Genomic DNA, 12,793 nt, shown 5'->3' with positions numbered 1-12,793 from the left:
TAAATGCTGACTGATGGCATAAAAGGTAGAATGGGTGATCAGCATGGTCAGCTTGGTGCTGATCCACTCTTAATGTTGAGAAAACAAAAAAACCCTCAAAATGCATTGTTGCTGGTGGTGAACTAAACTGAATGCCTTCAACACATTACTCCAGCCTTGACATATTCCAATTACTCTGGCTGCTCCTGGGCTCTGGGCAGGAACAAGAGTAAGAGCACAATCCATCATACCTACTGACTCCATGCGGACTAAACATCACATCACAAAAGCACATTCATTAGGGTCCTTCTAATTTCAAGACACAGGATAAATACCTAAACAAGGAAATTTGTGACAAGTATGTAGATTTTTAAATTTAAAAAACAGTTTCAAAAAATGGACAATGTGCACCTGGGGCAAAAAAAGACACGAACTCAACCATTCTAAGTCCCAAACAATTTCAAGTTTACTTTTTACTTTAAGAAATAATCAGCTATAGAACCAAAATTACTAAGGCAATATGCTCTGAAAAACCTTAAGTTTAAAAACTCCTTACTGGACTTCCTGGTGATCCAGTGGCTAAGAATCCATCAGGAGACATAGGTTCGATCCCTAGTCTAGGAAGATCCCATATGCTGAATGGCAACTAAGCCCATGAACCTTAAGTACTAAAGCCTCAGCGCCCTAGAGCTTGTGCTCTGCAACAAGAGAAGTCACCGCGATGAGAAGCCCACGCACCACAACTAGGGAAAGACTGCATGCAGTAATGAAGGCCCAGCACAGCCAAAAACAAGTAAATAAATAACATTTTAAAATTCCTTACTATGTAAAAATTCAAACATATACAAAAGTAGAATACAAACTGTCCCCACATCACTCTCATGTCCTATTCCCTCAGTTGCATCCATTTTCAACAATCATTTCCAATTCTGCTTTATCTGAAGTCAACCTTGCACATTCCCTTAAAGTTGAAAGTGCACTATATTTAATCTCTAAGCATTTAAGTTATTTCATCTCTAAACATTTCAGTAAATCCTTACAATTCTAACTGAGTGCCAACAGAATTTGTGGTATTTTGTGTTTTATTTTTCATTGCCTTTTATTTTAAATACTTAGGTCAGTGAAAGAGGAAATTTGGAGCAAGGAGAAAATTTAGATTTCTCAGTTTTTCTGGAATTTCTGGTACCTAAATACAGTTGTAAACTTTTCTCTTCCCAAAGAGGGAAACAGAGCTAGCAAGATATAGTCATTTAGTTTAACAAACATTAATTGAGCACTTGAGATGGGGCAAGGTGCCAGAGACAAAAAAAAAAAAGAGTAAAACAAAGACCCTTTCTGTAGAATGGGTGAGACAGACACACGAACAGACAATGTCAATATAATGTGGAAAAGCTAGGGTAATGGTATTCACAGGGTACCATGGGAACAGAGAATAAAGGCACTTAGACCAAATTAGGTATTCAAGAAAGACTTCCAGGAAGATGACATCTGAGTAAGTGCAAAAATACTGCAAAGAACTGTCACTATGTCATTATAATAAGTTCGATATCAAGTTTCTTTCAAGTGGATTTACTTCATTTTGTTGGGTGAGGAATTAGGTGGTAGGGGGAAGTTTCCTTAAAGAATACTAGTCTGAGAAGAGAGTGAAATATCAAGAATTGAATTGAGAGAGTAACAGGGACACATATACACTACCATGCGCAAAACAAGTAGCTAGTGGGAAACTGTTCGAGCACAGGGAGCTCAGCCGGGTGCTGTGATGACCTGGAGGGGTGGGGTGGCGCTGAGGATATATGTTATAGCTCGTTCACTTTGTTGTACAGCAGAAATTAACACAACACTGTAAAGCAATTATACTCCCCCAAAACAAAACAAAACCATTCTATCATGTCTTGAGAGAATACCAAAAGGCTTGGTCTCTACCCTCAAGGAGGTAGGAATCTATATAGAGAAAAATTAAGCCTGCATTAGAAAATTTTACTATGGAATAGCTAATCAAAATACAGATTTTAGTGATGGGAAGACAGGTATGGACTGAAATATTTAAGTAAGAGCTGGGACTTCAACCAAGATTTTGAATGTAAGTTTCAGTTCAGTTCAGTTCAGTCGCTCAGTCGTGTCTGACTCTTTGCGACCCCATGAATCGCTTAAACCTAGATCAAAAAAGGAAGCCAGCTGAGTAAAGAATATTAAAATATATGTCTTAAGTGGTAAAGAATTCTTCATTTTTAAAAAGTTTTTATTTATTCTTCCATATTTGGATTAAGTGAAGTAGGCAGGGAAAGGTCAAGATTTTTAATCTAAACCTCAAGCCTCCACAGAGATATGTGAACGTGTGTGCTCATGTATGTGTTAGATACGTTAGTGCTGGAGCATGAAGATTTGAATTGAGAATTTACAAGCAGATTCTAAACTATTCCATTGGAATAATACAATGTCAGGTACAAAAACAAAGATCTTCTCTGGAAGGTATCTAATTCTTGGGGAGGAATAAAAACACAAACTCATAAAAATGAAAGTTGTAAAAGACACAGAAAATTCAATCAATATTACAAGATTAAAAAAAATTTCAATTGTCACTCAGAGATTAATGATTCACCATTTATAATTCTATGTTTAATAACCGTAACAATAACAACAGCATCAGCCAACATTCATATAGCATGTACTATGAAGCCAAGTAATTAAATCATTTAATCCTCCAAAGTGCCTATGAGGCAGGTACTACTACAGATCTTCCTTACCTTATGATAAGGTTATATCCAAAAAAGCCATGGTAAGTTGAAAACACTGTAAATGCATTTAATACAACTATCCTACTGAACATCATAGCTTAGCCTAGCCTGCCTTAAATGTGCTCAGAACACTAACATTATTCTACAGCTGGGCAAAATCATCTAACACAAAGCCTATTTTACACTAAAGTACTGAATAGCTGATATAATTCATTCACTACTGTACTGAAAGCGAAAAACAGAATGGTTGTCTGGGTACAGAATGGTCTTAAGTGGATCGGTTTATTGGTTGGTTGCCCTCATGATCGTACAGCCGACTGGGAACTGTGGCTCGCTGTCACTGCCCGTGTCTTAGGACAGGATTATACTGAGTATCACTAGCCTGGGAAATGATCAAAATTCAAACACTGAAGTATGGTTTCCACTGAATGCATTATTGCTTTTGCACATCGTAAAGTTGAAAAATCATTTAAGTTGGACTGTCTATATCCCTCCCACTTTACAGAGGAGGTTTGAAGACACAGTGAGATTAGTAATTACTCTTTCTTTAACTCTAGTTTTTCAAACTTTATCAATCAGAATTTGGGCTTTCCAGGTGGTTCAGTGGTAAAAAACCCATCTGCCAATGCTGGAGATAGGGGGTCGATCCCTGGGTCAGGAAAATCCCCAGGAGAAGGAAATGGCAACCCACTCAAGTATTCAAGCCTGGAGAATTCCATGGACAGAGGAGCCTGGAGGGCCCCAGTCCCTGGGGTCACAGAGTCGGACACGACTGAGCATGTACCCACAATCAGAATTTACATCAGAGGCTAACAAAAGACATATAGGTGTACTGTGAGAATAAGGTTGAAATTTAATATTTGTATAAATTCAGATAAATGTCTTATATCCTTCATTAACTTAAGTGAAATGGTGCATGACACTATCTTGGCAAAGAACCATAAAGATAAATGTCAAATCCATCCATGAGGTAAAGAGGTAAAGTTACAAATAGGAACTTACTCTAAAAATGGTGTGTTTAATAGACCAAAGAATGGTCTCTTAAACATTTCCCATCAGATTGAGGAAAGCATCTTTTTCATAATACTTACATACATGGAGAAAATAAATTATAATAAATGACCATAGCATATACAGCAATAAAGATAGCCAGTAGTAAAAACGCATTTGAAATAACTTCTGTCCCTACCGAATAGTAGAAAAATATTACTCCCCAGATAGGATCCGTTGCTTTTTTTTCCAACCTCTGACAGCAAATTATGCATAGCTATTTCCAGCATTTATTTATATTACGTGACATTATAATACAGTTGTTTGTTCAGTAGTCTTCTCTTCAGGCTGTGAGTCTTTGAGTATAGGGCCTGAATTTATGCATTCTGGGATTTAAAGCCCATACCTTCATCTAGTATCATGAATAGAATGAAGGCTTACTGAAGGAATAAATGAATGAATGATTTGACAGGTGACATCTAATAAAATCTCGAGCACTATAAATCATTATAGAAAAGTTAAAACATCAATAAGGTCACAAGGGTTTTGTTACTTTATGAGTATATTCTTGTCTCCCTTGTTGAGCATTTAAGGCCTTTTTACATTGGTCCTAATCTATCCTTTTAATCTTTTCTCATCTTCTCTTCTTTTAGTTAGATCCACTGTATGAATTACTTCCATTTTCTGGCTTGAGTTCTGTGCTCTATCATCTCTATACTTTTACTCAGTAATCTCCAAAAGTTTTAGCTTATGCAGTCCTTCAGTATAAATAAGTATACTTTACTTAACACTGTGATAATATGCTTATTGTAAAGCAATCATAAAAACAGAAGAAATATTTTAAACAAATGAGGTAGACATACATAAACAGAAGTTTTAATCTTTCCTTTGTGTAAACAATGCATTGTTTTGCATGTACTTCACTTTTAAAATCAATGATTTACATCAGAAAAACAAATCCCATAGAGTACTTGTGAGAATAAAATAAGTCTCTACATGTAAAGCACTTAGAACAACACTGGTCATATAGGTAACGTAGTAGATGTTAGTTAATTTAGTTAACATTATTACTGTCAATGCAGTTTCTTTTGACTGGAAAATTAATAATTCCACATACTTATCCTCCAGTCCCACTCCTACAAACCCCTTGAAGGCCAAAGTCATATGATATTTTTTCAAAGAATTGTTTGAATGCATCTCTTAAGTTAGGATTTCTCAAAGTAGGAGGTACTAAATCCTACAGAGCTTAGCAAGAAGCCATGGCTAAAAAGCCAAAAGAAAGATGGAACAGTTGGAAAAAATTAAGGATGGGTTTCTAGAAAATGAGGCAAATGAAAAAAGAAGTGATTATTAACCCTAAGAAAAATAAAATACACAAAAAGGAAATATAGTACATTATCTGGCTCTGTAGTAAACAACGCTTGTGTGTGTTAGTCGCTTGGTCATGTCCGACTCTTTGCAACCCCATGGACTGTAGCTAGCCAGGCTCCTCTACCCATGGGGACTCTCCAGGCAAGAACACTGGAGATCACGATAGGGTTGCCATGCCTTTCTCCAGGGGATCTTCCCAACTCAGTAATCTCCCAGGTCTTCTGCACTGCAGGCAGATTCTTTACCATCTGAGCCACCAAGGAAGCCCAAATGATGTTTAGATAGACCCAATGACAGAAACACTGACTACTAATTTAACCCCAAACTGTGATATAACCATATGGGAAAGATACAGCATTATGCCAGCCCTCAAATCCTCAACTTTTGTTAGCAAAAGTCTAAAGGGAATTAAACATGAACTAGAAACTTAGGTATATTACTTTAAAACTCATAGATAAATACCAGAAGAAATTTAAAAACAACAGGGAAAAGGAAAAGATTTTCTTTCTAGAAACTTCTAGAAAGATAAAAGTAGTTTTGTACCACGAGATCAGCAGTGAGAATGGCATCTGTTCTTCTTTTCAGTAGTAACAGAAGTTAAAAAGCAAGGAAGCTTTCTCCTTGCTTTCAAAATTTTAAAAGAAAAATTAAAAGAAACAGAATTTTATATCCAGTCAACCTATTCAAAGCATTTTACAACATGCAAAGACTCAAAATTTTTTCTCCTATGCAGCACTCTTCCTCAGGAATTTATCTGCCAAGACACATTCATAGTAAAGAAGAGAATAAAAAAAAAAAGAGGAGAGAGGGAGGACACAGAATCCAGAAAATAGGAAATCCAATAGGTCTATTGATCAAATCATATTAAAAGTTATTGGTTTTAAGATCAATATGAAGGCATTCAGCTGAGTTTTAAAATGTTAAAATATTTCTTGTGCTTTTAGACTTAGTTATACGTTAACATTAATCTGAACATAAAAGAAATTACAAGAGGTTTTCTCTCTTACCTGTAACACAGCAGCAAATAAGTATACTACTACAAAGATCACAGTTAAAGAAGTGTGACCACTTTTCATCAAATGAATAGTGTAGAGGAAAATTAAATGTCCAGGTATCACTAAAAGCAGTAGAACTTGAGCAGACTTATTATTTACTCCTGTAATATAAAATATAAAAGTTGTTAAAACAAAATCATGTATTGGTGAATAATAGATCATAGTTATTAAAATTTGAGAATTACTTCTAGTTATTACTACTATAGTGCACAGAATCACATAAAATTCAATTGCTAAAAATAAATTTTAACTATTTACAATTTGCTTAATTTTTAGAAATTTTCCCTATATGTTATATATTAATTAAATGAAAGGTGGTTGATCAAAGCTTGCTGTGAAGAACACTGATCAAACTACAACATTATAAAAACAGAGGGAAGACAAAAGAAAAAATATGAAGTTCTTAAAGTACTGGAACATATTTTTTTCCTACATCATTTAATTCCTTATTATTGATCATTTTAATAACTAAATGATACCTAATCATCTTCTAATAGAGGTTTTTTGGTCATTAGATGTTTTAATTTTATTTTTCCTTTAGAAGTCTTTCACTGCTATTAAAAGACTGGGTATTTCCGAACCTCATTCAAAAGTTACACTTATTACAATACATTTATTTTCATCAGAAAAAAAAAGTTTTCAAGAATTGTGAGGTTTAAAATTGCGGTTTAGAGGCTTCCCTGGTGGTCCAGTGGTTAAGACTGGGCTTCCACGGCAGGGACACAGGTTTGATCCCTGGTTGCATAAGTTCTGCATGCCCGCCACACAGTGCAGTCAAAAATAAAATAAAATGGTGGTTTAGTTTTTTGGATATCATATGCCTGGTACATAACAATGTCCTTGTAACTGAGGTTATCCCCTCTCATTCTGCTTGTTGGGGATCAAATGCCTACATTTAGAAAGGTCAAAAGATTAATGTACGAAAGAGTGTGTGCTATGTGGTTAGCTGCTCAGTTGTGTCCGACTTTTTGCAACCCGAAGGACTGTAGCCCGCCAGGCATCTCTGTCCAAGGGGATTGTCCAGGCAACAGTACTGGAGTGGGTTGCCATGCCCTTCTCCAGGGGATCTTCCCAACCCAGGCTTGAACCCAGGTCTCCTGCATTGCAGGCAGATTCTTTATCAGCTGAGCCACTGGGGAAGCCCATGAAAGAGTATGCTTCCCTAAATCACCTAACAATGTTTTCTTATATGCACAAGGTTCTTCTTTCCTAACTTATAAACAAGATATCCAAGAGAAAGATAAAAAAGAAAAACTATACAAAGTTCTTTAACAATTGCAAAACTGATCCACAGTCTTTCGTTGTTGCTGTTCACTGAGATTTAGTGAACAAAATCTACTCTATTTAAAATCTATCTGGCTCTCAGAAACAGAAAATTGGGCAACATTCATAAACAAAATATGTATTCAACAAATGTTGCCTGCCTGTACTCACAGAGAGGAAGAGTTCCAGGAATAAAATATGCAAAAATCCACAAGCACCTACCTGGACCAAAAAAAGTTCTAAAAGGGTGGTAACAACCTTTGGGTTCATCAGGCAGTTCTCCTGGAATGCTGTGTAAATGAAGGTAGGTAGAAATCCGACTGGCCTGAATGGCCACCAAATTACCACCAATACCTGAAACAGAAGAAAAAACAAATAAGATAGCTTCGCATTTTCAATAATGTGCACAAATTCAACTGAATTTATGTCTCTATGTCACCCTCTGGGCCAATAAAACAGAACAAAGAGTTCTTCTGAAGTGTTGATTTATTTGATGTTGATGTAGATATTCCAAAGGCATAAAATTCCTGCTATGAAAGACTCATTCATTGCTTTTTCAAATCTAACTCACTGTTTGGTCTGAAAGCAGAGTAAGTAATTTTTTAAAATTACTATCGCAATCAAGATATAAAACTAGGTAAAAATATGTTTCACATTTATCATCTTAATACATTTATTCAAGTAGATAAGGCTTGATACACGTCTTCTCAGATTTTGTTGGGGTCGTTTAATGGACTGGGACCTGGTGGTCCGGAGTCGACGATAAGAAAGTGAAAGAGAGAAAGAGGCTGATATTCCCTGGTTTATGCAGAGAACCAATAAAGCCCTTGACACAGGGCTTGCATCGCTCACGAAGGCACAGGGAGCCCTCTCGAGGGGATGAAGGCACAGGGCGCCTTCTTGAGGGGGTCTTGGAAGCCCAGGCAGGAGAGTGAGCATGACGGGTTTCTATGCTCCAGAGAATTAGCCAGGGGAAGAGAGAGAGAGAGAAACAAAAAAGACATGGGGACCTAAGCTCTGATGGAGCAAAGGTGCTTTAATGATCTTTCTGTGAGTGTATTTGGCTGTTGTACAAGAAATTTCTTTCGACAATAATAAAGATCAGAAAACCAAATGTACAGCAACTGTTACCAAGGGAACAAGGGATTAATAATGGTCACAAGGTCAGGAGACAATCCATATCTCAAGAAAGAGGATCGAGACTAAGCAGTTTTGTCATAAGGAGAATGTTTACTGAGGGAGACCCAAGCCTGTCTCATACAGTGACCTCAGTCCTGGGAACAGCTTGCTGCTCCACTTGATAAGGAGCAGAGGATTTATGAGAAACAGCACGTAGGAATCCTCCTGTTAAACATTCCTTGACAAGATTACTAAAGAAACTGGTGTAAGACAGTAAAAAAAATACTCAAGAAAGTGATCTTTTAACCTAGATTATCCTCTCATGTACTCTGAGGAAGAGGAGTTAATGCCAAGAAGCAAAATTAATTCCAAAGGGTGGTAAATACCCACAGGGTGAATTAGGACACCCAGACTCTTTCTACTTTGACAGATTATGAGAGAAGGAGATAGTAGCCATAAAAAGAAGTAGGAAGAAAAAACAACTGAAAATTTCAAATTGTTGAATGCTGAGCATGAGCTAAAATAATCATTAAGAATATCTGTGAGCCCTGGACACAAGGGGAGTCTACACCCACTGTCAACTGTTTCTGCAAGCATGCTGTGAGTGCTTGTGAGATAGACTCAGGCAGGACAGAACACTTGAGAGAGCCAACTTTGGTGGCACACAGCAAGGAATCATATCCAGGACTTCCCTGGTGGTCCAGTGGTTAAGAATCTGCCTGCCAATGCAGGGAGAACAGGTTCCACTCCTGGTCTGAGAAGATCCCACATGTCACAGAGCAACTAAAGCCTGTGAGTCACAACTACGGAGCCCTCATGCTCTAGAGCCCATGCTCTACAAGAGAAGCCACTGCAACTGGAAGCCTGCACACTGCAATTAGAGAGTAGCTTCCGCTCACCACAACTAGAGAAAGCCTGCACCCAGCAACGAACACCCAGCATAGCCAAAAATTAAATGCATACATAAATAAGTTTTTAAAAAAGAGAAAGAAACTGCATCCATTTCTGACTCCCTCTCTCATATGAGGGCTTCCCTGGTGGCTCAGATGGTAAAGAATCTGCCTGCGATGCAGGGGACCTGGGTTGGCAAGATCCCCTGGAGAAGGAAATGGCAACCCACCCCAATATTCTTGCCTGAATCCCCATGGACAGAGGAGCCTCGCAGGCTGTAGTCCATAGGGTCGCGGAGAGTTGGACAACAACAACAATAAAATTGGGATCATCTAAACTGAGTCCAGCCAGCTGATTCTAAATATAAAAGTTTTCACTATAAAAAATAAAAGCCTGTGAATGAATGGAGTAAGCAAATGTCTGCAATCTCTCATCATTCTTAAAACTGTTCTGCTCAAGAGGGAGAATAAAGGAATGTTTTCTGTAGAAACTGAACAAGAGAGACTCAGGCCTCAAGGATACCAGACACTATGTGGTACTGATGGAAAATAAGGATGAACTGGAAGTCTGCATAATTAACAGTGGGATTCCTTCAGACCTTCATTTTGTTCCACGGGGCAGGCAGGAGTCTAACATCCCAGAGCGGAAGTTCGATGTTCCAAACTTGGAGGGCTCCCCATGATATGGCCAACCAACCCCACCCCAATCTTCCAATAGTAAAGTGCCCAGTCAACCACCCTCTCCCACCTCCAAGCTACTTAGCTTCTCAAAGCCTCGGCTGCCTTCCTGTAAAACAGAGAAAACAATCCCTGTCTCATAGAGATGATGACATGAGCAAGTTTGTGTTTAAACTTGGCGACTTTACCACTCTTTTCTCATCAACTGATAGACCACACTGATAAAAAATCAGAACTATGAAGAAGTTTTTTAACAATATTATCAATCAACTTGATCTAAAGGACATTTATAGGACACATCACCCAACAATAGCAGAATACATAATTTTTACAAGTATACACATGGGAACATTCACACAGATGGACCACACTGTGAGCCATAAAAGTTTCAATAAATTTGAAATAATTGCAACATATAAAGTATGTTTTCTGGCCACAAGGGAAAAGATAGATATCTGAGAATTCCCCCAAATGCTGGAAAGTAAACAATACCCTTCCAAACAACCCACAAATCAAAGAAAAAAAAATCACATAGGAAATTTTAAAATATTCTGGATTTAATGAAAATGAAAACACAACATATTGAGATTTGTGGGACGTACCTAGAGTAGTACTTATAAATTCACAGCATTAAATCTTACATTAGAAGAGAAGAGTACTAGTCTATATAAAATAACTAATAAGAAACTGCTGTATAGCACAGGGAATTCTGCTCAGTACTCTCTAATGGCCTATTTGGGAAAAGACTCTAGAATGTTAAAAAAAAAAGAGTGGATGTATGTGTAACTGATTCACTTTGCTGTACACCTGAAACTAACACAACATTGTAAATCAACTATACTCCAATAAAACATTTTTAAAAACTCACATAATGAGACTAGCATAACTCTGCATTCAAAATCCAACAATGACAATATAAAAAAGGAAAATTATAAGCCAATCTTGTGAATCAAAATAAATGTAAAAAGATATCAATCTGCTGACAAACCAAATCCAGCAAAATGTTAAATGTGTAAAATACATCACCAAAAATCAGATTTATCTTAGGAATATAAGACTGACTTAATAATTGAAAATAATACATATAGCACATTAACAAATAAATGAAGGAAAAAGATGATTGTATTATATGAATAAACAGAAAAGTTGATAAAATTCAGCATTTTATTATTTATTATTAAAAACGCTTAGCAAACCAGGAATTGAGGGGGACTTCTTTAAACTGATAACCACATACACTCACCCCCACACACACATCCACACACATGAAATGTGTCATATACAAAAGAGGTACTGCAGATCAATAAAGACTGATATATATTTTTCAATAAATAGTGTTTTTTAATTGCATATTTTTAATTCAAAAATTAATATTAAATGGAAGTCTTATAATTACTCTATCGTAAAAGCTCTAAGTAAAACAGTTCATTTTAACTCAGGTAAACGGTTTTCATGGCAGCCACAGCATTACACTTCATATATGTTGTTCTCCTGTCATGTAACATCCAACAGATAAGGTACCAAGAGCTCAGAACAGTTACTAATTGTTTGCTCTTTACATGCTGTAACATAAATAGCCACTATCTCAATCAAGCTACAGGCATCATGATAACAGAGGGAATTTGTCTTACTGCTAGCTGTACATAGCAGACACTGATCTAATTTGTTGGATAGCTACTTCATATTTTAAAATATAATTTTAATTAATTTATTTATTATAATTGGAGACTAATTACTTTTCAATATTGTGGTGGTTTTTGCCATACATTGACATGAATCAGCCACAGGTGTATAAGACAGTTATTAAACAACAAAAAAATACCAGTGGGGGTGTAATGGAATTGTGAATTAGTAAAGATTCCCTGGTGCTTCAGACGGTAAAGTGTCTGCCCTCGATGAGGGAGACCCGGGTTTGATCCCTGGGTTGGGAAGATCCCCTGGAGAAGGAAATGGCAACCCACTCCAGTACTCTTGCCTAGAAAATTCCATGGATGGAGGAGCCTAGTGGGCTACAGTCTATGCGGTCCAAAGAGTCGGACATGACTGAGAAACTTGACTTCAAAGGTGAAGTGGCCAGTCTTAGATGAAAGAGTCCACTCTTCTTCTGGGATACAAGTAGAAAAGGTTAAGAGTAGAAGTTAAGGTTAAGAGGTTAAGAAGAGGGGTAAAAGAAGAGGAAGGAGAAGGAAGCTGGGAGGTATGGGCCTAAAGCCTCTGTCTTCTCTGCACAGCTGCCCTACAGCAAACATTAAAGGAACTTCTGGCAGGTGGAAAACAAAGCTAGATGGAAATCTGAATCTACAGAAAGTAAAGAAGAGTGCTGAAAATGTTAAATATATCAGATCAGATCAGTTGCTCAGTCGTGTCCGACTCTTTGCGACCCCATGAATCGCAGCACGCCAGGCCTCCCTGTCCACCACCAACTCCTGGAGTTCACCCAGACTCACGTCCATCGAGTCAGTGATGCCATCCAGCCATATCATCCTCTGTCATCCCCTTCTCCTCCTGTCCCCAATCCCTCCCAGCATTAGAGTCTTTTCCAATGAGTCAACTCTTCGCATGAGGTGGCCAAAGTACTGGAGTTTCAGCTTTAGCATCATTCCTTCCAAAGAAATCCCAGGGCTGATCTCCTTCAGAATGGACTGGTTGGATCTCCTTGCAGTCCAAGGGACTCTCAAGAGTCTTCTCCAACACCACAGTTCAAAAGCTGTCT

General features: G+C 37.5%; 1 protein-coding gene across 8 annotated transcripts in view; it reads right to left on the bottom strand.

Moving 5' to 3' along the window:
* SLC41A2 (solute carrier family 41 (magnesium transporter), member 2) overlaps window positions 1-12,793 on the bottom strand; it is a 147,648-nt gene that overhangs the window by 22,166 nt on the left and 112,689 nt on the right. For all 8 annotated transcript variants that reach the window (XM_010853395.1, XM_010853400.1, XM_010853398.1 and 5 more), the window contains 2 exons: window positions 7,616-7,747; window positions 6,083-6,231 (listed from right to left, as the gene is read on the bottom strand). In XM_010853395.1, the coding sequence (XP_010851697.1) occupies window positions 6,083-6,231; window positions 7,616-7,747 (281 nt within the window). The remainder of the gene's footprint in view (window positions 1-6,082; window positions 6,232-7,615; window positions 7,748-12,793) is intronic.

The sequence above is a fragment of the Bison bison genome, unplaced genomic scaffold, assembly GCF_000754665.1.
Source record: "Bison bison bison isolate TAMUID 2011002044 unplaced genomic scaffold, Bison_UMD1.0 scf7180017864327, whole genome shotgun sequence".
NCBI classification, from domain to species: Eukaryota; Metazoa; Chordata; class Mammalia; order Artiodactyla; family Bovidae; genus Bison; species Bison bison.
The sequence above is the reverse complement of the archived record's forward strand: the minus strand, read 5'-3'. Positions and strand labels throughout refer to the sequence as shown.